The sequence below is a fragment of the Lampris incognitus genome, chromosome 3 (genome assembly GCF_029633865.1).
Source record: "Lampris incognitus isolate fLamInc1 chromosome 3, fLamInc1.hap2, whole genome shotgun sequence".
In the NCBI taxonomy this organism is placed as follows: domain Eukaryota; kingdom Metazoa; phylum Chordata; class Actinopteri; order Lampriformes; family Lampridae; genus Lampris; species Lampris incognitus.
In genome coordinates, this window is record NC_079213.1 from 86,033,802 (window position 1) to 86,059,722 (window position 25,921).

The 25,921-nt window shown below is 43.0% G+C and overlaps 2 protein-coding genes across 2 annotated transcripts in view; one reads left to right on the forward strand and one right to left on the reverse strand.

Annotated features, from left to right (window-relative positions):
• The window catches only part of elavl4 (ELAV like neuron-specific RNA binding protein 4), a 111,669-nt gene extending 94,566 nt beyond the window's left edge, over positions 1–17,103 (reverse strand). The window contains exons 1-2 of the mRNA XM_056275982.1: positions 17,056–17,103; positions 16,105–16,245 (exon numbers count right to left, since the gene is read on the reverse strand). Coding sequence (XP_056131957.1) covers positions 16,105–16,245; positions 17,056–17,103 — 189 coding nt within the window. The remainder of the gene's footprint in view (positions 1–16,104; positions 16,246–17,055) is intronic.
• Positions 17,104–22,317: 5,214 nt separating this feature from the next.
• agbl4 (AGBL carboxypeptidase 4) overlaps positions 22,318–25,921 on the forward strand; it is a 306,591-nt gene continuing 302,987 nt past the window's right edge. Inside the window, exons 1-2 of the mRNA XM_056276567.1 lie at positions 22,318–22,412; positions 24,031–24,153. Of these exons, the coding sequence (XP_056132542.1) occupies positions 22,379–22,412; positions 24,031–24,153 (157 nt within the window). The 5' untranslated portion in view covers positions 22,318–22,378. The remainder of the gene's footprint in view (positions 22,413–24,030; positions 24,154–25,921) is intronic.

Sequence of the window (25,921 nt, forward strand, 5' to 3'; positions counted from 1 at the left end):
AGCATGATGATAAAGGACAAAATAAGAAGCGGAGTGGAATAACAGCATTAGAGCGGAGGTAACAAGGAGCATTACAATAGTCATTAGATTGGGCGGTTTCATTACAGAGCACCACAGCACAGTGTGCCTCAGAAGAGTCTAAAGCACTTAATTGCCAACACCACACAACCCTCAGCATGCAGAAGGCTTACTTGTGCTCTTTTTGATTTGTCCGTGAAGGATCCATTTAGTTGCTGTATTGAAGTTCTGGCAGAGGCAGCAGCATCTAGCTGTGCTACTCAGATTGATGATCGCCTCTCTGTTGGCAGGTGTCCACCCTCCACCAGTAACAATCAACAAATGGGTGTCAAAGCCTCCGATTCCTCTGTGTCTCTGCCCAGTGGCAATCTCAGCATTGCTCAACTGACTTCCAGATACGAGACAGCCATTAACCTGATGCTACTGTATCCAGACAGGAAGCAGTGCTCCTGATTTGGTTGACTTGTTTGATTTCTATGCGAGAGCTGAGACAACATTGAGATGATGGCTGAACAGCAGAACTGACATTTTATTTGGTAATCTGTTCTTCTGGGAAAATCCTGTTTAAAGATCTACCAACTAGGGTCTATAATGCTAAAAATTAATGAGCTCATTGTAGATTTGTATTGGCATTGTAACGCACATTAGATTAAAAACTCCCTTTAACCAAAAACAGGAATGTGCACAGACATTTTGAGGGGCTGTTGCTCTCACCTCAAAAAAGGGCACCCCCCCCCGATTTTAGGTGTCACTCATCAGCATGTACCTGAATGGTGTAAAATATGAAAATTTAACTAACCATAAATCAATTTTAAATTTTAAATTGTTTTAAAATTCAAAGATGAATGAAATTAGAGAAAAAAGTACACGTCCTCAGTGGAGGAGGTAGAGTCTGAAGACTCAGGGGAAGACTCACCCATATCCCTGGCAAAGGTTTCTGAGGTAGTTAAAAAAGCTCCTCGATGGCAAGGCACCGGGTGTGGATGAGATTCGTCCTGAGATGCTGAAGGCTCTGGACATTGTTGGGCTGTCTTGGTTGACACGCCTCTTCAGTGTTGCGTGGAGGTTGGGGACAGTACCTGTCGGGTGGCAGACTGGGGTGGTGGTTCTCCAATTATCGGGGCATCACATTGCTCAGCCTCCCTGGGAAAGTCTACTCTAGCGTGCTCGAAAGGAGGCTCTGACTGATTGTTGAACCTCGGATCCAGGAGGAACAATGCGGATTCCGTCCTGGCCGTGGAACAACGTCAGCAATAATGTGGACGTTGTACCGGACTATTGTGGTGAAGAGGGAGCTGAGCCGGAAGGCAAAGCTCTCAATTTACCAGTCAATCTTCGTTCCAACCCTTACATATGGCCATGAGCTTTGGGTAGTGACCGAAAGGGTGAGATCGCGGATACAGGTAGCTGAAATGAGTTTCCTCTGTAGGGTGTCTGGGCTCAGCCTTAGAGATAGGGTGAGGAGCTTGGACATCCGGAAGGAGCTTGGAGTAGAGCTGCTGCTTCTTTGCATTGAAAGGAGCCAGTTGAGGTGGTTTGGGCATCTGATTAGGATGCCTCCTGCGCGCCTTCCTTTCGAGGTTTACCAGGCACGGCCAACTGGGAGGAGACCCTGGGGTAGACCCAGAACTCGCTGGAGGGACTACTTGTCCAATCTGGCCTGGGAATGTCTTGGGATCCCCAGGAGGAGCTGGAGGGCATTGCTGAAGAGAGGGACATCTGGAGTCCCCTACTTAGCTTGCTGCCACCGCGACCCAACCCCGGAGAAGCGGCTGATGATGGATGAATGAACGAATGAACGAATGAATGTATGAATCCTTAACACTGCCATCTATCAGTTTGAAATGGTGTGATCACCATACAGGTGATCACACCATTTCAACATGGCACAATGGTTCTTCATTTAATTACTTGTAGACAGCAGAAGCTATGTAAAGCATTCAAAAATTTAGAAAACATTTTTGAGACCAAAAAAAGTGAAAACCACAATATTCAAATTTCTAACATAAACACTTTCAACTCAGATGATTATGAGCTGATATTGTATACATCATGTAAAGTAAGTGTAAAAATTTAAAAGTAGATTTTGCTAATTCGAGTCATTGGAAATTTAATATACTTCACTTTATCATCCAAAACCAACTATTTGATTGTACATCTTATATCTATCTACATGAATGAATACAACAGAATGTCTGGATTACATTAATAAACATTTCTGTCTATGAACTTTCCAGAGACAATAATATAAAGACATTGCCAGACAAAGTGCTGTCATTCTTTTCAGTCCAATTCCATTTTATTTCTATAGTGTTTTTGCAAAGTGTTTGTCACAAAGACACTTTACAGATGTATATAAGATTTAGAGAAAAAGAACTGAAGGCTTCTGTTTTAGTTTGGGGATATAAACACACTAGCCCCAACAATTACAAGGCTATAACAACAAGGTCTATTCATATGACTTGTGAATGACAAATTATGATGAGTTTTTGTGTGTGCTTTCCTACCATCTCCAACTATTCCAGCCTGCACAACATCTAATCTAGCATGATTCAACAGTCAAAACCATCAGACCCCTGTATCTCTACAGAATGCACACTTAATGTAATGGTTGTAACTGAGGAGATATCTTCCATGTAGCCCGCTGCATATGTATTAGCCAGCTAACTAGCTAAGACTGGTTCATGTGATAGCATAATATAAGACAATATTGCATGACATGATGCAACTGAGGCATTATCTTCCATGTAGCTCGCTACCTATATATTAGCCAGCTAGCTAGCTAAGATTGGTTCATGTGCTAGCAAAATATAAGGCAATATTTCGGGACATGATGCAAATGTGACAAGCTGTGCATGTGTTCAAAAGCATATGTGGAGATTTTTATTCACAGGGAATCCCACTGGTTATACCATTCCTTGTTAATCATTTCCAAAACTTCAAAAAGCTCACCCGGAGCCCTCAAACAACATCAACAGTACCGAGTTTGGATGCTACAGTGTCACATGAGAGGGGCATGGGGCGCTGCTTTGCATCACTTTTTTTTTTTTAACAGCTCTGGGGTGCCCCATATCTGTGTCCCACGGAGGCATGCCTATCAAAAAGCAATAAAAGCTTTGATGATATGGAGATTTAATTCGGTCAAGCTTTACTAATTATGGGCTACTCATATTTATGCAGCCACAACAGCAAAACTAAAACAATAATCTTTTTCTTTTTTTGTTCCTCCAGAGGGGCAGCTCATCCAAAGAGGGCAAATGGGCTGTTGCTCGGGAAGCTTTAGCCCGGCCTTGTGCACATCCTTGACCCAAAAAAATCACATCAGTAAATGTAAGAGGCTTCATGATTCCCCTTATGTTACCGGGCAGGATTCACTGTCAACTTAACCCCTGGCTGTCTACGTCACTCTCCCCCCGACAGAGAAGGCTCAGAGTGGACATGAATTCCTCCTGTTGATCCCAGAACAAGGCTGTGCTGAATTTGTCACTGCTGCTTGTCATCGTTTTTCAACTCAAAAGCTGTTTGGGTATGGATGGAGCGTTGTAGACAGCAGAGATGTGATGGAGGCTGTCTGAAAGCTAAGGCCACGCAAGAGGTAGTGAAATGCTTCACAAATAGGCAGCGGTCTTTGTGGTGAGGGTTAAATTCAAGAAACACTTTAGATTAGGTAACTCCTTGGTTTGTTTCTGTCTTTTTTTAATTTTATTTTTGATTAACTGTGTTTTTACCTCAATGGTCTGCGAGACAGTTACATATACGCAGTAGTTCACAAAAAAATACGGCATATAAGAGTGCTGTCATATATTGTTTGAGCATCTTTTATGAAGCAAACATTTTATTTTTTTGCCTCTGATTGTTGTGATAGTGGTCGCGATGGTCTTGCAGGCTGTAGCCTAACATAAAGGAGAGGTGGAGTTGTGGCAATGCCCACAGCGGCTTAGCTATGCATTGGCGGCTGTTGGACCTGGCATGTGTCCTGGCACGGAGGGTGTATTCTCAACAGGACTCTGGTGGATTAGTGTCCATTTGGACGACAGAGCAGTCCACAGCTTGGGGTGACATTCAGCATCTCAGCCTGCATCCCCCTCAGCCCACCAGCCCTGCACACGCTGACCAGGGGAGTGAAGCATCACTGTTGAGTGTCATCATTGTACTATTAGCATATTTCTCATTATGCAATTGAATTTAATGATCCTGACAACCAACAGGATATTTATATTTGAAAATTAATTAGAAAATGTTCCATTTGGAGTTCCCCCCGGGTATGAACGGCTGGCATGATAATCACTATTGCCATCTGAGGCAAAAGGAAACGAATGCTTCTCTATTCTATTCTATTCTGATCTGTATGACCCTGCCTGTGTGTGATTAGGTTGTGGCCAAGCTACATTGTGGTGGGTCGGCTGGTCATGGCATGTAGCGGTGGGCTTTGGGACCATGGGGTGTGGGGGGTGGCAGCCCGGTTTGTGTTTGATCCCAGTCGGGGTACACCCACACTCACAGGGTGACTGCTGCGGTCCATCTGGTGGGGGCTTTAATCACAACTACCCCCTCAGCCCCCACTCTGGATGCACACACACACACACACACACACACACACACACACACACACACACACAAAGTCACCCACATAGAGAGAAAACTCTTTCAACCTCTGCTTACTGTCTGAATCTTATGTTTCTACTTTTCAAATTTTTATTTATTTTCATTGTTTCATCTGACATATCTCGTTTCAAAAATGCGTCCCCTCCTTGCTCCCTTTAGTGAAAGTGCTAGTCAGACTTGAGGAAACAGCACCAGTATAAGCCATAGGACAACACCCGGCTTTGGCCAAGGCAATTAAAACCCATGCAGTCCCATCTGAGCTTGTTAAATGAGTAAGCTATGGCTTCAGATAGGAAACAACAACATAGAAATAAGATGCGTCCGGAGTCCTTCACAGGGCAGCCCCACGGCACGGTGGACAGAAACATGCCCACGCTGCACAAATCCAGCTCTTGAAATGTCACTTCATGCTTAAGTGCGCCTTCTCATGCTTGAAGAAAAGCGAGTGAGCAGCACATGCTACAAAAAACAAAACAGAAAACAAAACTGCTGGGTTAAGTTTAAATGCCTATATCCTCGGAGACTTGCTTCCCTTAATTTGTGCTGTCTAATCATCAAGCTGTTGGAAGGAGAAAAAAAACCTATTGTTTATTTCAATTCTTTGAAGAGCTAATTTCCCAGTAAATGCAATGGCAATATATTTATCTACCATATCTAGCAATTATATAAAAACAAATTTTGATAAACATTTTATTGATTGCACACACACACACACACACACACACACACACACACACACACATCTTTGTTAAAAGAAACACTCAGTGTTAGGGAAAGTGCTCAACAAGTAAGGAGCAAAATAATCCAGTGAGTCAAGTAAATTCTTAATGAGACAATACAAGCCTGTTTCATGCCATAAGCAATCAGATTATATATATATATATATATATATATATATATATATATATATATATATATATATATATATATATATATACACTACCGTTCAAAAGTTTGGGATCACCCAAACAATTTTGTGTTTTCCATGAAAAGTCACACTTATTCACCACCATATTTTGTGAAATGAATAGAAAATAGAGTCAAGACATTGACAAGGTTAGAAATAATGATTTGTATTTGAAATAAGATTTTTTTTACATCAAACTTTGCTTTCGTCAAAGAATCCTCCATTTGCAGCAATTACAGCATTGCAGACCTTTGGCATTCTAGCTGTTAATTTGTTGAGGTAATCTGGAGAAATTGCACCCCACGCTTCCAGAAGCAGCTCCCACAAGTTGGATTGGTTGGATGGGCACTTCTTTGAGCAGATTGAGTTTCTGGAGCATCACATTTGTGGGGTCAATTAAACGCTCAAAATGGCCAGAAAAAGAGAACTTTCATCTGAAACTCGACAGTCTATTCTTGTTCTTAGAAATGAAGGCTATTCCATGCGAGAAATTGCTAAGAAATTGAAGATTTCCTACACCGGTGTGTACTACTCCCTTCAGAGGACAGCACAAACAGGCTCTAACCAGAGTAGAAAAAGAAGTGGGAGGCCGCGTTGCACAACTGAGCAAGAAGATAAGTACATTAGAGTCTCTAGTTTGAGAAACAGACGCCTCACAGGTCCCCAACTGGCATCTTCATTAAATAGTACCTGTTAGAGCCTGTTTGTGCTGTCCTCTGAAGGGAGTAGTACACACCGGTGTAGGAAATCTTCAATTTCTTAGCAATTTCTCGCATGGAATAGCCTTCATTTCTAAGAACAAGAATAGACTGTCGAGTTTCAGATGAAAGTTCTCTTTTTCTGGCCATTTTGAGCGTTTAATTGACCCCACAAATGTGATGCTCCAGAAACTCAATCTGCTCAAAGAAGTGCCCATCCAACCAATCCAACTTGTGGGAGCTGCTTCTGGAAGCGTGGGGTGCAATTTCTCCAGATTACCTCAACAAATTAACAGCTAGAATGCCAAAGGTCTGCAATGCTGTAATTGCTGCAAATGGAGGATTCTTTGACGAAAGCAAAGTTTGATGTAAAAAAAATCTTATTTCAAATACAAATCATTATTTCTAACCTTGTCAATGTCTTGACTCTATTTTCTATTCATTTCACAACATATGGTGGTGAATAAGTGTGACTTTTCATGGAAAACACAAAATTGTTTGGGTGATCCCAAACTTTTGAACGGTAGTGTATACATATATATATATATATGTGTGTGTGTGTGTGTGTGTGTGTGTGTGTGTGTGTGTGTGTGTGTGTGTGTGTGTGTGTGTGTGTGCATTTCTCAGACACCCATACAAAAACATGCACTCAAGCAGAAACACACATTATTACATTATGTTATGCCAACACAGAACACAAGTAAAGCTATTATTGCAAACACAGAATCTAACTGAAGTGGAATTAGTCTCTGTCTGTGTCTGTCCTGTAATTTCCTCTACAACCATTCATCCGATCGACTCCACACTTGGTGGGTGTATTGCTAAGGACCCAAGGAAGTGCAGTGCCGAGTGTGAAGTTGTTTGGATGAGCAGCTCTCAAAAAAGCCACGAGCAGCAATATCGGAGTCCAAGCAATCAGCCCGTCCCGAAAAGGCACGTTTTGAACAGGCACTGCACTAGTGAGGTAAAGGTGTATCTGAGAGAAACAATTGGCACATATAAAGGCAGTATACTTCTGTCAGTTTAATTTAATGCCCCACCTCAGGGCAGACTAAGCTGTACACCATTCAAATCTGAATGCTGCTGTTAGAAGACATTTATTTAACATCACTTGACAGCTAGCGGTTCCTATACACCATCAAAACCACTTATTCTACTAGTGTCACCTCTTGAAAGCTACCACCTACCTAGTATTAGCTATAGTCTTGGCATTATTATGATTAATTTCGATTATTTTTAGCTTTATTTGGCTGGCCTTAAGCCTCTCAGTGGCTTGAAAAGAAAATCAATCATAACTTGAGCACATATTTGAAGCAACTAAAGCCGCATATGTTTCTCAGTGCCTGTCTTCTGGATATAATACCTAAAAGCTAAGGTTACTGAAATGTAACTGGTCACTTCTCAGTGCTAATGGACCTCTAAAGCATTGCATTGATTTCATATCCAAATAAGCGGTTACAGATCCAACCCTGTTTCAGTCCAATGCAAAACAAAACAGTTAAAAAAAAGAGGAAAGAATGTTGGTTTTGAATAATTGCCTTTAAATATGTTGAATGCCGATATTGACTCATGGCGTTTGAAGGTTACTCTGTTATGCATGTCTAGATTGGATGAGATGGATTTTGACCCGTTTTGAACCTGCATTACAAAATTACTAGCAATTGTTAGCTTTGCATAAGCTGAATTTGACCCTGACAGCTACTGTCAGCTTGCGTGGGACCGTGGGACACTATCCCCCACAACATCTGCACTATGCTTGTCATACATGTAGGAAGTAGGGGTGCGGGAATTGGTCTGAACTTCATTTGTCTTTCGTATTTCCTTGCAACATAAATAATATATGTTTTCATAACCTAGTGATGTGATTGTCAGAAATGATAAGCCGTTCTGCTCAAAGCACCTCATGCATCTTTAACTAAGCAAATAGCCAGGCCAGTGCGGTTCACGTCATCTTGAGCCAAGAAGAAGTGCTCCTTAGCAACCTAGCAAGAACAACTGTTGACCCAAGTTCCATCCATCCATTATCCAAGCCCCTTATCCTAATTAGGATACTGGAGCCTATCCCAGCAGTCACTCACTGGGCGGCAGGCGGGTACACACCCTGGACAGGCCCATGTTAATAAAGTTTAATACGACGCATGCTGCAGCCTATATGTGCATTCTTAAAATACGACTGGCCTGGCGCAACGGCGGTGGGGGATGGAGAGGTTGTATTTTCTGCCCCCCCCCCCTCAATTTAAGTGTTACGTACCCTATAAAAAAAGGCACAAACAACACAACTATGGGCCACGATAAGTGTCTTAACGTGTCTCTGAAGTAACAGCACTGTCTTTCAGCACCATGGACAACGCTATTTGCTGTGCCTTGTCACATGACTACTAGATTCGAACTTCACGGCACGTTGTACGCGCCGTGCTAACGCCCAAGCTAGCTTGCTTGCTAATAGTAATTTCGCCCTCGTGTTACGTAGCTTGTTTGCTTACCGGACTGAAATCACCCGATCCAAAGAAGACAAAATGGACTACACGGAACATTTTGGATAGATTCTCCGGGGCTCTAACAGCAATGCCTGGCCTGCTGTGATGATGGCATTGGATTTCGGTTAAGATTGGGAGCATCCGCGGCGACTCGCGAGAGCTCTTTTTCAGCATTGATAAATGTATTCAGGGAGCACAGACGGAGCGTGTTTCACAGGAGGAAAGTACAGCTGATTCAGCGGGCATTTGAAAGGGACCTTACAAGCAAATCCTGCGGGGAGTGGAGCGAGAGACCGCTGAGGAGTCTCAACAGCATCAAGGCGGCTGCAGCTCTGGTGAATCAGGGTAAGGAGAGGCAGCCTGTTCGGGTTTGTATTGTAGCGAATTCGGGGGACAACGCAGCCACAGGAACTGCCGCGGCCGGGAAGCGAACCCGTATCGCCCGCCCCGCAGGAGACATCGCTAACCGCTCGACTATAGGGTCAGACCCGCGAGCCAGCGGCCAGCGTGTCTTCTTATCCATGCACGTTACAGTATTATTGTGTAGCTTTTTGGAAATGCGTGGGAAATGTCAGTTGTAAAAGTAGCAAAACAGTAGTAGACATTATTTCATCATTGGCATTGCTGCCAAGGGGATAAGATGTTAATGTTCTTTTGCATTACGTCGAGGCGGGTGGGTGGAACTTGATCAATCTCTTTGTCATGCGCAGCGTATTATGGCACTCTTGCGGCAAGACAGCTGCGTGCGTGGCTGCAAATACATTGTGTGTAATTCTGCTATACATTATCATCCCTCCTGTGTTTATCAGCAAGCGAAAAATGTGTCGTGCACCCTCAGTTATTTCTCATGCCCCATTGCTTAGTTAATCCTGCCGTCGGGCCTGAAATACGAAACAATGAATGAAAATGTGTGCTGTCTGTAAACGGCACATGATGTGCACATATGTGCAGTCTAACGTAGATTTATACACACACAGCATTTTTTGATGCGTATGCACGTTGACCTGGTTAGCTAGCAAGTGGGGTCAAGCGAGACTTGCAGTTCAAGGCAATGTCATAAAAGCGGATATTCGATGTCCACCCCCCCTTTACAGCGACCCCTCCCAGAAAAAAATACTTAAATCATCGCTAACATGTTAATATATGTAATAACCTCGTCATATGTCATTTCTAATTATATTACTCAATGTATTCTAAGAGCAGAATGACTGGCAAACGGGAACCAAAACCCCTATTCACAAGATAAACAAATAGATCCAGATGTGTTCCGAGAGCTCCGAAATGGCGACAACACTTTTCACCCTGCCAAACCACACCATTTATTAATGGCAGCAGCAGCAAGCACACGTGTAATTAAGCAAATCAATAATAGGCATTGGCTTTGAAGCAATCACGTTTGAGTCAAGAAAAAAAAATAGCGGCCGTTCACCAACACGTTAAGACTGCCGCACAAAATCACTCAAGTATTGGCGATGACGTTCCGCTCGGCATGAGGCAGCGAGCTCCTAACACCCCCCCCCTCTCAAAATGGCCGCCGCACATTGTCCGGTCAGAGGTCTTTGCTCAGAAAAGGGCTGTCTGCTCAAATTGATATCTGAAATGGCGTTTCCAGGAGGCATGATCTATAATGTGCTTTTTCAAATAGGTCTGACTGCTCATTTTAAGAGAAGAACTGGGGTATCTTGTCACGGAAAGGATTGTAAAATGAGCCACTTGAAGCAGATTACCGTCAGTTTGCAGAGGTCAGTAAAAGGCTGTTTTTTTATGGTTTGTTTCTTTTAGAATGTGGATCTGATTATCCTTTGGTGCGAAACGTTGGGAAACCTTTGACGTTTGGCTTGGTTCTCGTGTTTGAAAAAAAGGCCCCTTGTGTGTAATCACAAATTAAATGATACTTCCTATAGTTAATTTCAAAAATATCATATCAGCGGCAGGTAGTAGCTGTAGATGCTAGGTCATATTCACTGTTAATCTCAATGCTCCTGATTTACAATGTTTATAGAGAGAAAGCCGTGTGAAATTAAAATGCAATACGGTGCTCTCTCTGTCCTGTTTACCTCATTGTCCTCTTACTACTATTTATTCTACAAAGAGGCAGGCCATAATTACAAAATGATTATGAAAAAAAATGTCCAAGAGACACTATGAATTCACTTTCTGAAATTAAATGCTTATTTGTCCCGAGCATAAGAGCAGCCTTGGGATTTTGTTGAGATAGAGAAACATAATGATTCGAAGGAGGTGGCAAGATTTTCGATTTATTCAACCTGTTAATCTATATAATTGTATACTGACTGACGTGAAGTAAAATTGCAGTGAAAGGTAATGGTCCCACTATGGATAGGGATTTTATAAACACACTCCACACACTTTTTTGAATCAAATTATTTTTTTCCCTTCTTTTTTAGTTTTGCCTTTGCAGTCTTTAAACGTTAATTATCACAGCAAATACTACCACCTTCCTCTAATATATAGTAAATACTCTACGTTCGTTTATTTGTTTGCCATGACAATATAATCGACTGTCCACAGCTCCCCGGTCACATATATGCATACAACATGTGCGGCGAGAGTAGCGGTGAGTACACTCCTTTTCAGAACCCCTTGAGCTCTGCCATTTGCCAATATAACGGTGAAATTACAGGTCATTACTTCCAGGTCAAAGTGCCTGAACACAGGAAGCTGACCTTTGGCGGAGTGTGGGCGTTTGTGTTGGTTGCAGCTGGGTCTCCTGGGGACCGTCTGTTGTTTATAGATCACGCTGACATCCGGCCGTCTTTGTGTTTCGTCTGTCCCGGATGATGGTTATGACAAATATAATGATTGAAACCATGGTTATGTGCAATAGAATACAATTTCATATGCCCCCCACAGATGGTGTAAATTACAGGGTCGGGTATGTAATAAAAAAAGATTAAAAAAAAAAAAGGCTGGATGCTGGAAGAGAGGGCGAAACTGAGATAGAATCCACTTCCCTCTATCGTGGTCCGTGGTTGTACATATATCCATATACATGTTTGCATGCCTATATTTGTGTGTATGAGGGTTCATATGTTTGTGTGTGTGTTTTTGTGTAGGTACATGTGCCCATATAGATTTGTGTGTGTGTGTGTGTGTGTGTGAGTGTGTGTGTGTGTGTGTGAGCCTGCAGACACCTGCTCCACTTTGCAGTGACGGCTCCCAGTGGGACACAGGCTCAGCTGCTGATAACTAGGCCCCCCCTGCAGCACTGGTGGCCAACACACACACACACACACACACACACACACACACACACACCTTCCAATGAGTCTGAACCCCTCAGGCCCCCCTTACAGTTTCTCTCATCCTCTCTGTGTCCCCTGTCACTGACACATCACATGTGCTCATATCAAATATAAACACACAGTATGATTATACACAAAAACACACATGTGAACACAACCCTTTAATAATCCAACCCCAAGAACTCATTTATATATACACATATACATACACACACACACTTTTTTTTTCCTGTTAGTTTCACTGCCAATTCTCTACATTGCATCACATATTAACTCCACATAGGCACTGTGGTATACTGGAAGTTTAAATGGCTGAACGACACGTCCATTTGCTGTGGCCTTGATTACCATCTCGGGCACAGATGGCCAGGCATGTCCCTGAATCCATCACATGAAGTACTGCTTAATTTGATCTCCCACATGCTGAAATAACATAAAAAGCAATGCGACCCTTTCTTGTGGCGACTTCTCATTTCTGTATTATCTCCTGTAGGTCAATTTGAATTTATCTGTGGCTGATGTCTACGGCTGATGTCAGCCATTAGTTTATGAAAGTGATTTTCTGTTTCGCTGTAATACGATATCAACACAATATATCTACTCTTTTTGCTGTTCTTTGGTGCTGTATTAATGAACAACCATAACACTGGGAACTGGATTCTATTGTCCTGGCTGATGGCGCTGTGTACTGTGCATACTATAACTCTCCATTTCTCTTATTAGTGCGATTCTCTTTTTTTCCCCTCTGTGGCATAGTCAAGTGTGCTGCGCCAGTTTGTGCCTCGGCGATGGCAGGGTTGTGGAGCATAAATGAAGTAATTTCCGGGTTATCAAGGACTCTGCAATCAAGGAAGGGGTGGGGGTGGGGGGGACGCAGCACATGGCAGATGGGAAGGAGCTAATCATTGGTGTGAAATAGAGATGACCCCTATCTATCTCCTGGCTGCCAACACAGCTACATACGGTGTGGTACGTGTGCCACGTTCCAGCTCTCACCTTCCTTTTCTCCTCGCTTGCCTGCTCGTTGTTGTCGCGCTGGTGATGGGACTCTGTGGATGTGTGTGTGTGTGTGTGTGTGTGAGGGGGGGGGGGCTTAAAAGCAAGTGTGCACTTTAACCCTTTCTTCTCTTCTCTTTTTCTTTCTCTCTTTTTTCCCCCAAATGCCAGGAAAGGGAAAGACTGGAGTTGCCAAACAAAGCCTGGTGCCATGTAGAGTGGCAGCTGCCTGCAGTTGGTAATCAGTGGTGCTTTCTACAAATGAGCAACATTCAGCTCTGCAGCACAGTGCACTGCAGGTTCTTAGATACAGCCTGTGGAAAATTACATCTCAATGACAGAATTAGGGAATCATTTGCAATTTTGGGTTGACTTGTGTGTCTGATTAATTTTCACGCAGTATATCTATGGCGCCCCGGCCGAGATTGCCCCGGCCGTCCGTTTGCGGTTCAGTGCCACCAACGCTGCGGATGCTAACTTGGACCAAAGCAATATCATCGCAATCTCAGGTTCTCTGTATCTCCTTCTTGTACTGAATTTAAGTGCTTCTGAAGGATGGTAATTGATTCCTTCAAAAACGTTATGGAGGCCCTAGCCTCATGGTACAAATACACACACACACACACACACACACACACACACACACACACACACACACACGCGTGCGATAGCCACAAACAGTAAAAACACATACACGCCTACCCAGCATATACAAACACACAAGCATAGGTGCAAACATAGGTGCATGCACAGACACAAAATAATCCCCCCCCCCACACACACACACACACACCAAACACACAGTATTTCCAGGGAAGGTAATAGTAAACAATATTGGAGGATGAAACCATTTAGCTGTTTATCAATTTTCGCTCATGCATTGTTCCATCATTCAGTAAACCTCCCATTAAGCATTGTCTCTTCAAAGAGCAGATTTTTTTCTGCCATGCATTAAACATAAATGCTTTGGCATGTCGAGTATTAACGCGTTATGACATCGAGAGCTATACCCGTCATACGTTTGGTGATCAAATAAGATACTGACAACGCTTTTTGATAAAGGCACATTTCACGGGATGCCAAATGTTTTTTTTTTTTTATTTTCTCTTGTATTTCCTTTTAAAATGACCAAGATGAAAAACGAAGAATGCAGTGCTGCTTTTGAGGCTTCACACACCGAAGCCACGAGAATCTTCCAGCACATTTATCTAATGTATGCAAACGATCTCGCTGTGCTTAATGAAGGCACCATTAATCACCATAACGATGGTCTGTTTTAAGGGTAATCACACACACTTGCGCGCACACATGCACAACCGTGCGCGCACGCACGCACACACACACACACACACACTTCATCACCACCACACACATTTACCTCAAATATGTGTAACCACATGACTACAAAATATCAGTAAACCCCTTTGCTGGCAATAAAACTTTTTTCTCAAACACAATCGCCATGAGTTTTTTCAGCCACAAATAAGCCCTCAATTCTTATTTGCTTATACTCTGCTTTGTCTTTAATAGTTGAATTTTACATTATTGATCATTTTGTCCAACCCCACAACGGATAGGACTGCTGCAATAATCTCGTCTAACGCTGTACAGTAATTCAGTTTCAGCTCAGCTGATAAGATTCTTTTAAGGACTTTGACATCATGTCAGTCATATTTATACAATAACCTCAGTTAATTACTGCTACTGGCTCCAGCAAACAATTGGTGGTCCGGCGGCTTTGTGCAAAAAGCAGATAATATTTCTTTGTCTGCGTTTGGGCGGAGGGAAATAATTTTGTGTGGCGTATAATCGCAGCAAAGCGTTGGACAGATGTTTTTGAACTTTTGCAAGGACTGAAAGCAGAACTGAAAAAAAGTAAAGCCCAACTCCTTATAGACCTATGTTACTCCATAACACCCTCCACACATACACACACACACGCTCCTACACCCGCCCTGCATTTGCATACAGTCAAGGGAAACCCTTGGGTGCAGTCAGCAGCATGACAGTGGTTTGTGCAGGCTCTGGGAGGCTCTGGGTTGGGGATCTGAGCCAGTTTGAAGGGAAGCCGAACCAATGAAGAGCCCACAGCAGATTAGACACCCACAGCTTCATGTCGCTTTAATGCGGCGAGTCAGGGATTTTCTCACAGCGCTCTTCGCCTAAATGCTCAGGGTTCTGACATGCCCCTTCCCTCTTTCTCTCTCTCTCTCTCTCTCTCTCGCTCTCTCTCTCTCTCTCTCTCTCTCTCTCTCTCTCTCTCTCTCTCTCTCTCTCTCTCTCTCTCTATCGCTCTCTCCTTCCCTTCTTACCCTTCAAACTAATCTTTTCGGTGTAAATGGCACAGTGATGTTGACTCAAACACAAAATGTCACATCTATCTACAAGGTTTTCACTTCCTCTGCTGACGTGGCCTGGCTTATAATTCAAAACGGTCGGTGATGTCTCCATCGTCGGACTTCAGACTTGATCACAGATCAGTTTGAAACGCGTCGCCCCTCAGCGATGAGGCTCCTCTTAAGCTATCCGAAACATCAGTCTTTAAATGCACACTTTGTGGAGGTCCATGTCAGTATTATCGTACAGGTTTCGAAACGTTCAAAGTACATGCGAATTGCTACGATCCGCTCATCAACCGACATGAAATCCTAGTCAGTTGACATCGGTTTAATTCCTCGTCAAGAGTCGGGCAGACATACTCTCTGAATGTAATAGTTGTAAGCGCTGATCAACTGAACGTGGTATGCTAGATAAAAAACACATTATCCACACACACACAAATGCACAACTCTAATTCCCATGATAGCAGACTGACTGGCAGAGGCTAAAGACAGAGTAGGCGGCCTTAATTGAACAAACATAACAATCTAAATATTTACTAATACAATCCATTGGGGATACAGGCCCGAACCCACAATTGATTTGCTCTCTTTCTGCCCTCTCTCGCCTCCTTGCACGCGCGCACACACACACACACACACTCAATCACAACTACATAGACAAATTGACTCCCTCTCTGGCTCTTTTTTTTTTTGTCCTTCCCTGCCTGTTTCCTGTCTTTGTTCCTTTTTTTTTTTTGCGCTGGCCTGTGTGTTGGTTAAAGACATGGAGATATATTGGTCTGTCTATCCTCTTACCAGGGGTGACCTGAAGCCCATCTGGGCTGGCGATGACAGGAGATCCCTGGGAAATAGCGGCGAGCGCGTCTCGGGGACGGAGCCCGCGCCACTGGCTGCTAGTCCCGAGAGCTGCCCGCACCTCGCCATCATCTTGAGATGCTGCTCACAGAACGCACACGCTCACACATGGACACAGGAGGAGAGGGAGAGGGAGAGAGAGAGAGAGAGAGAGAGAGAGAGAGAGAGAGAGAGAGAGAGAGAGAGAGAGAGAGAGAGACAGACAGACAGACAGACAGACAGAGAGAGGGAGGGGAGAGAGGGGAAGAAGACCAGATAACAGCAGGTAGGAAGGACACAGCAAGGATGGTAAAGGACAGAAGCGGAGTAAGGGGTGGGGGGGGGGTCGGGGGTGGGGGGGTGGCAAGAAGAAAGAGGAGGTAGAGGGGGATTACAGAACGCTGTGCTCTCACACAAATGTGTGTGTGAACAGACACGCACACACACACATGCACACACACGCATACACACACACACACACACACACACATTTGCTCACACACATACATGTAAAATGTAAGCACACAAACAATTTCAGCCCCAGATGGGCAATTTCACAAGCCAGGCTGTGGTCTATAGCTACCGTGCCTTGTGTTAGAGTAGTGGGACATACAGTAGTGGGTGTCATATTGGACAGCCTGGGTCCTAGCCCTCCATTTGTTACTGCAAGCCAGGATGAGTCTGAGTAGCATACCCCCCCCCCACTCCCGTACCGACCAGCCATCGCACCGGTAATATACTAAACCATTTGCTGTTACTGAACATCCCCTCTCTCTTCTGGCTATATGAGCATACAGGAAAATGCACAAACACGCCACACGCATGAAAGCACAAAAACACACGTGACACAGAATGGTTGGCAGCAGACATACAGAGGTGAGGTGAGATTGACACAAATCCAAGTCTCTTTACCTCATTGCTCAGCAAGGCAGCGTTGAGTGTTCGGCTTATTTCGAACATCTTCAGATTCAGCTGTAGTTGTTTTGTTTTTTTTTTGTTTTTTTTGTTTGGTTTTGTTTTTCCTTCTCTCTGGTTTTTCTTTCGGTCTCCCCTTCACTTGTGCGTTCCTCCCAGTCTCTCTCTCTCTGTGGTTGGGAGTCAGTCCCAGGAACACAAAAAAGAAGGAAAGAAAGAAGGGGGGAAAAATGAAAGTAACTGAAAAAATAGGGGGGAGGGGGGTTTAAAAAAATCCTCTTTAATTTTCAGATTTTGGCGTTCTGGTTTCTCAGTCCTCTCTCTCTCGCTCTCTCTCTCTGTCTCTGTCTCTCGCTCTCTCTGTCTCTGTCTCTCTCGCTTCCTGTCTGCAGGTGCAGCTCTGCTGGCTGTGCCGTTCGTGCCCAGGGTCTCCGCGCGCGTCTAAGGAGTCAATATGTTTTCTGTTTTTGATTTTTTTTTCTTTTTATCTCCCCAGAGTCAGCACATTAAAACAGGCAGTCAGGCGGTCGGCTGGTCGGTGGGTCGGACGGTTGGTGGGTCGGTGGATCGGGCTGGCGGGCTGGCTGGCTCCCTTATCTGTCCCCCGCACACTGGCTCACACAATACGCTCCGATCCTCACACTGCTCGCTGGCAGATTAGCCTGTCCCAAAACATAGCTCTTAGTTTAAACTCTCCTCCCTCTAACGTTCTCTCTCTCTCTCTCTCTCTCTCTCTCTCTCTCTCTCTCTCTCTCTCTCTCTCTCTCTCTCTCTCTCTCTCTCTCTCTCTCTCTCTCTCTCTCTCTCTTTCCTCTATTACTCCCTCTATAGCTCTTGCATTTGCACTGCCTCGCTCTCGCTCTCTCTCTCGCTCTCTCTCATTTCATCTTGGTCTGTGCCACTCTCTCTCTCCCTCACTCCCCCCCCTCTCTGTCTGTGGCTCAGGCGTTGTTGCAGCAGTTCACCGTGCTACCACAAGGTGGGAAGACAGCTCACGTAACAGCAACACCATCACCATCACCGCCACATCCCTTCCTCTCCGCCTCTCCCACCCTTTAGAGTTTGTTGCTTGTTTGTATATATATATATATATATATATATATATATATATATATATATATATATATATATATATACTTATTTTTTTCTCAGAGCAGGTTTGAGAATACAGAGGTACAGCTGGGACAGCATAGGGTTGGTTAGGGGGCGAGGGGGACTTCCTCTGCATGGCTCACTTACCTAGCAATGCCTTCTACTAAAACTGGATGCTGTTGCATTGAGCAGACAAGGGGCTGTCGAGGATTTTAAGAAATGCATGAATTCAGCTTTTCTCGGGAGGTGCCTGTGTGATGGGTGCAAGAAAAGATGCAGCGTGGTTAAAAAGAAAAACCTCAGCATCACACAAATGAAACAGACACCAGTGTGAGACCTCGCGCAGATAGCTGGCAGAAGATGAAGATGAGCAATGGGCTCGTGTTGCTCATCAAGGTCAGGTAGCTGTCCTCTTCTCAGCATTTACAGCAGGGTGTGGTCTGCGGATGACGGAGGAGCCGGTCATAAGCAGGGGGCACCCAACAAAAGGGAGGATTAAAAAGGAGGGGACAAAATGTTAGGGTTGCTCCCGCTGCAGATATGAGGCCCTACATTATCTCCGTCAACCAGTAACGTCAGATAAAGTTTACGGTAACAGTTCCCAGCACATACTGTATTTCTGTATTAAAATGTTCACTCAAGCTGAAGATTCTATGTAGAGAGGAATTACATGGATGAATAGTGTGTAAACATGATACCGTTCTCAGACGGAGACGTACATTTTTCATCATTTTAAGCAATGCAAAGCTCAAAGCTTTGTGTTCCTGGTAGCTCCAACGGCGTGGCTAGGGATTTATTTTGTGTCCCTGTTGGTTTTGACTGGCTTTTTTTCCGTCCTTGGTTCTGGAGAGGGGAGAGTGGCCAGTTAATAGCAGCCTATTGACACTGGACCATCTGCTGAGGTGGACCACAGCCAGCACAGCAAAGAGCAGCAGAGGAATAGAAATGGAGAAGAAAAGGAGGAGATGGAGGAGAACAGGGGAGGGAGAAAGAGGGAAAGCACCGATCGAGAACAAAGTGGTTGCATACCGGCAATTTGTTTGAATGGATGAATGGACAGGGAGTTTGGCAAACCTTAAGCGCCTCTCTTTTTAAAGAGAGATGCTTAGACAACGGCAGTAACAATGGTGCCATTTGCTTATGATGGCATATCACCCTATTAAAAACACAAATATTGTTTATTTTTACACAAGTGTTTCTTTTATTTTTTGTTTTGGCAAAAAAAAAAAACTCGAGTTCACCACGTTAGATGGTGTATCATCGTCCAACCATAATGGCGTCTTCGCCCCAATGGTGTAAGTCTGAAATACCAATGCTGTGACGCTACTGAGTGCTTTTTGGCTTTTAACTCTTTTTTTTTTTTGCCCTCACAAAAGAGCTGCTAGCCACAGTATAGTCCCCCCTTGTTCTGTGAAGCCAACCTCCTCTTGGGATGGCTGGTCCGGCACAGCTCTGCAGGGTTTTGGGGGGGGGGGTGTCTGTCAGGGTGGGGGTCTGTCAGTTGAATCATCTAGAGTGAGGGCTGATTCCTCCGTCAGCTGCCTCTCAAGCCTTCCTTCCCTGACCCTGCCCCACTCCCCGGAGTCCCCTGATTGCTGTCACCATAGTGATTTCTCTGCATCCTACCGCCTGCCGCCCCTCACCCCACCCCACCCCATCCACAACCTCCAGCAACCAACCCCTTCAACCTCCTTTCCATCCTCTACTCCCTCCTACTTGTGTCCTGTCTTTTGGTTTTTACACTTTTCCTCACTCATTGATGGTGTGTGTGCTCAAGTCCTGACATGGCCGGAGCAGGGAGGAAAAAAAAATGGGAAAAAAAATGGGTAATGACAAACTTACAGCTGCACACTTGTAATGCAAATAAGGACTTTTTCACTGCATTTTTTTTCTTTTCTTTTTTTTCTACATTTATTTTGTTCTTTGGCTACTGTCCTAATGCTTTGCTACCAGCATTGACTTTTCCCATTACAGCTCGGGAGAAAGTGTATTTTTGACAAATGGTTCAAAGGAGGTTTTGAATAAATCTTTACGGTGCCCTTCCCCGAAGGAATTCTGTGGGACATTCTGATAGGAGTTATATTATGGTTTGTGGTGGGTCCTCAAGTCACAAATAACCTGTGCTAAAAATAACCATTTATCCTACAGTTTATGGTAGACAGCGTATTTAGCCATGACAGCAATGTCTACAATGGGCAGAACATACGTATGTTCAGGAATCAATTTGAGGTCGAAAGTGTTTTGATGTGAAAATGAAACCGATCTCTCCTGAGAGGTAATTAAAATTTGAAAGATCATGGTGTGGACTGGTCTATTCTTTCATGTTCCTCTGTTTTACATTGACTGACGTGTTCATTAAATCATTTCTGCAGCCTTGAGGATTTCATGACAACAGGCCTATACTATACACGTATGTGAACCAGAAAAGGCAGGGAATATTGACGAAAGTGACTCTTTTTTTTTCATCTACACTAATCATGTTTCAAGAGAGGACACACCTCAATATAGAAGATGATGCTTTAAAAGACCCCAGATAGCTCGTCCCATGCAGCCCAGCAATCCACAGCAATACTGCAGCACTTTCATTTCAGGACCATCAAAGAGACCACTAAAGCAACAAGGTCCACGTCTCCACTGATGTCCCATGTCTCTGTGCTACACCATCCATGCTTCATAGCACGCAAAACATGTCAAATCTAACTGCTAAATGACCTGTACCGACATACTACATCTAAAAAAAAATGCGTCTGTTATCTTTCATTTCATTTGATAACTTCCTACATTTCAAAACTAAATCACTTAACACATCCATACCTAATGATGTATATGACATGATAAACATTTGATATGCAACGATTATGATTTTATCTAAATGTTTTTCCCCCCTTTATCATTGTAGTCATACTGTACTTGAATCTAATGAACACAAAACCCAAAATAGGTTTTCTCTCTTGCCGGCTAATTTCTCACTTTGGTGTTCTTCTCCAAGGTCATTTCTCAGGTTTCCACACAGAAGTCAGAATGTTGGAATAGATTCAACCAGGCCTTTGTATTCTTTCCATTAGATAAGAGTCAGGAAACAAGAGAAATGTGTAGCGTATCCAATTCATTCTTCTCATGCCTCATAATTCAATTTAAATTCCCTTCTTGAAAATGAATGATTGTGCCACCATGGAGCTCTTTAATTGGCCCAGTGTTAAAAGGATAACATAGCATGAAGGACAGCTATTCAATTTTCAATTTTAACGAAATATTACGTAGCAACACAAGTCTTCTCTTCCTGTCATCTGAAAAAATAATCGGGCCGACCTATCTGCTCAACAGCCTGTTGATGCCTGCCATCAACTAGCTACAGATCACCCACAGTGAGAGAAAAAAAATCATTGCCCTCCCCCGGTCTTCTTCATTTTCTCCTGTTACACACAGTTTATAACCTGAAAATTAGCAGCGGCCTGTGAGCACTTTGCTTCAGGAGTCGTGCAGCCGCTCATTTGATGCAGTTAATCAGGTGCAGCGGTCCTAATGGGAAAGAAATAGGGCCAGAGGTTGATTTGCCTTGATGACATCTATGCTTCAATTGTCAAAAAAAAACCTTTCAGCTTTATTTAATCTGCAGGATAATTCAGAACCTCTGTGTTTGTGTTGCCATCAGTAATTGGCAGTTGTCTCTCAAAACACAAAATCGAAATAATGGTAAGGCCGCAGCTAGAATATCTGCAAGTTTACTGGCTTGTATGTTGAGATTCATGTTAGATCAAATTGTTAAACACATCCAAACTGAATTAATGGGGATCTATTGTTAGACGAGGTTATTAGAGGTGAGGAGCGTTCATTTGACTCAACCTTAAACTTATAATTTTAGTTAACCTATTTACACAACAATTAAAATATCTCAAAGATTGAAGATTTTAATTGTCATTACGACCCTCTCGTTTCGTTTCGCCGGGAATTTCTACCTATTGCCAAAAAGATCGTATTGTCCTCGTAGCATTTAATGGCTCATGAAATGATACTTGATTTGGGGGGATATTTTGGGATATTCTAGTTACGTATTGATTAAAAAGATGTATCCCCAAGGTGTTGTTTATGTGGCGCTCCTCAGTACCAGCCCTCACCTCTGTACGCCTGCGCGGCTGACGGAGACGCGCATTGGCCTGTCACGCCGCGTTGCCATGGCTACACGCAGTCGGCGTCGGTGAATCCCTGCGAGCGAAGGAGGAAAAGGAAGATGGAGGAGAATATGGTTAAAGACGTCGAGACTGGTCTGTAAATACAAGCCTTAGCGAGCTTTCCCTTCATTTATTTACGGGCAGCACAAACTGGTGCATGATGACTTTCTTTATCTCGCACACACACACACGCACACATACACACTAAACGAGATCCGGCGCACGTTTGTGGCACGCCGTTTCCACATTAAACCGACGTTAGCGTGAACCGCGGTGGCCTAGCGAGCAGGTGTATGGATGTAAACAAGAACCGTGTCAGTGGTTCGTCGAGAGCTAGCTTAGCAGACTGTGCCGTTAGCCCCCCCAATGTGTTCATACAGGCCATGTCCTTCGGTCGCTGCTACCATGTCTGCTGGTCAGCACGGCATCTAGTGAACAGCAAAGCAAGTAACTATTAGCCACCTAAGCGTATGTTTTATTGTTTGTCATTGTCGAGATGATAAAAGGTTCGCCTCTTCTCGGATGCAGTCGTTGGCTAAATGGTAGCTCGTGTTAGTTGTCTGAATATGGAAGTTGCTTCTTGCACCCTTGATATACTGTAGGAAGTTTCATCTAGCTCGTCAGCCGTCCGAAGAGATGTCGAATCAGTTCATTGCTCCTTCTTTGGCTGAATGTCTCATGGTTGTCTACCCCGTCAGTGACAATGCAAGTAGCTAGCGTCCCCTCGTCTGTTTGAATTGCGTGTTAAGTCTTTTAATATGCAAGGTATTCAATTTATTCCTCCTTTCACTGGCGATACGTTTCTGCCAATCCCTACAACACGCCAGTCAGTGGGTAAATGAGTTGCGGTTGGCTTCTTTCAGAATGTGCTAAAAGAGCAAATCATCGAAAACACTGTGATTTATTATAGTGATCTTTGTTCCGAAATTAGTTGAAAGGTACAATTACATGTGCTATGGCTATTTTTATTTTATTATTTTAGCAATAACCATAACCATTAGCGCCAAAGTCATCATACAGTCTAATCACAGAAATAACGGTTTCTTATATTGTACAACCGAAGCCTTGCATTATCTGCCATTGTGCATATTTAAAGTCAATATGAATTTCTTTAGTGTATATAATTTCTTCTTCAAACGTCAAATAAAGGTTTTGTTAAACCAATTTGCAAATGTTATTTACTTACGTTTTACTTTCTTTATCTGTACTATTGATGGGGTAGTTTTTCAAGAGGTTGGCTTATACATTTTTCAAAAGTAGCCAACTAAACAAGTGTGACATGCTTTTTGAAATACCTTTTCCCTTTTATTCGTAAAAACAATATTTTGGGTATTGAGTGTACAGCACTTTGTAACTGTATGTTTTTAAAAGTGCTATATAAAATTTAGCTTGCTTGCTTGCTTTAGAATGATTAGTGTATCCCAGCTCTTCCATTTCCTCCTTTACATTTTTAGTTAGTATGGTTGTGTAAAACCCCGTTTTCTACCCAGTATTGTAAAATGTGTATTTAAGGGCTAGAAGTTTGGCCCATTTAAGATTATAGCTTTAATTTTTAATTGATTTAATGATGGGTTTTTAGTCATAATTTTCAGGAAATTGCATTACCGGGGTGTGATACCCATCCTCCACAATGGTTTTGCATTACCACATTCAGTTTTTCTAATAAATACATTGATAAATTAACTTATTAACGGATGAATTCGTTTTCCAGGCAGTGAAGTTGGGGGAGAAGATGCCTTAGTGGGCAATGTGAACAAGTTGCTGGTGACTCCACCAGGGTACTCGGGAGCCCAGCGGAAAGGACACCTGATCTTTGATGCTTGCTTTGAGAGCGGTGAGTACTGAATTAAAAATCTGCTAGCGACAGTGGCAGATTGCTGGTGTGCAAACACTTGGATGGTTAAGTTTGTGACATACTACAAGTGCTTTGTGCTATAGTCCCTTATCTCTTTTGCAAACTGTGTTTACCAGCTCTGTATGTAAAGTGCTAATTAAATTTGAACACCATATTTATAATATCAAATAGCCCATATAGCGCAATAGCCAAGTCAGCCACTTTTATGGTAAAATCATTATTAGCTGGAAAATAGTCATCTTTTCTTGAGATACATTATGCTTTTGTGACAGACAATGCAATCAAATTGAGTGTTTGAAAAATTTGACCTTGAACCTTCATTCCCCCGAATGATTAGAATAGAGAGGGATATTCCCCAGCAAACCATGGGTCTCTTTGAACTTGGTTTTTAATGGCAAATAATATAGACCACTCCAGAAAAAAGGAGAGATAAATTCAATTGCTTCATGTGAGTGATTGCCCTGTTACCCTGTCCATTTCTTTTGTTGAAGAAAGGCATAAAATGGAGTTAATATGTTCAAGTGTCCTTTGTTATTGGCCTTTGTTTGGCACTTTTTGCCAGCTGAATGGGACTGCTATGAAAGTAAAGCACTTTTTCACCAGTTACAAGGTCAAGTGGGCAGACACACAGACAAGTTTAGCCAGACACAGAGATGAATGCAAACACAGAGACGGATAGACACTTGAATGCATGCACACACACATGAACATACAGTGCACATAAACACACACACACACAAATAGAGAGTGAATGAATAATCAGCAGGTCTCTCCGGGACTGAATCTCTGTGTGGAGATCTGGTTCAGATGGGACTCAGATTTCATATTTTTGTCAGTCAAGCCCAGTTTTTAGGCTCTGCAGACAGAGATGAGCTTTAACTTCTCCCTGTTCCTTTTTGATGTTTGGCTCAGCTGTCAATGAATGTTGTTCTCTGAAGTGGATTAAGATTTTTCTATTACCAAATAATATGGATTTAAGCTTGGATATACTGCCATGCCCTGATAGGTTTTTCCTGCTCTCTGATAAAGTAGGTTTTCATTGAACTAGAGGTCAATAAAACACTTTTTCGTGATTAAAACCTAGCTTTAACTGCAAATACAACAAACTGTAGGGTTATCATAAATATCTGAATGAAGAGGCCTAAGCTTTGTAAGAATGTATAGAGCTTTGCAGTAAATCAGGGGATATATAACTCAGTGAAGTTCCACAGTTTTATAAAAAGTGCACTTAACAAAGGTGAGTTCAGAAAAATGGTCCATGGGCAAAGATGTGAACGTGTTATATTTGGAGGAATGTGCTGAGATATCAATGATATAAAAATGGTGATTGCTCTTATTATAAATTAGCCTATTTTCCCAGATGACTTGGCCAGAGGAGCTCAGACATTGATTAATGGGTATTGAGCTCCCACACTGAGATCAGCTAACATACCAGTGTCTCTGGCTCCGGATGCATCTCCTGAATGATTTATGGAATTGATATTAATCTCTTTCCAGTAAATGCATTACTAAAGTTGGAATGGCAGAGGAATTGATGTTTGCCAGCTAATGTCAAATTAATGTCGTGTTGTTGTTTCAACAAAACATCTCTGATATGTTGGTCTTACTTAAAATTGAATATAGCATTTGGTATGCTGATATGACATTAAAAATTACAGTAATATACATTTATATTTCAGTTAAAACTTTTATTTACAACTTATATAATATTGCTAGACCGCTTAAACCAATCAATGATTATCCAAAT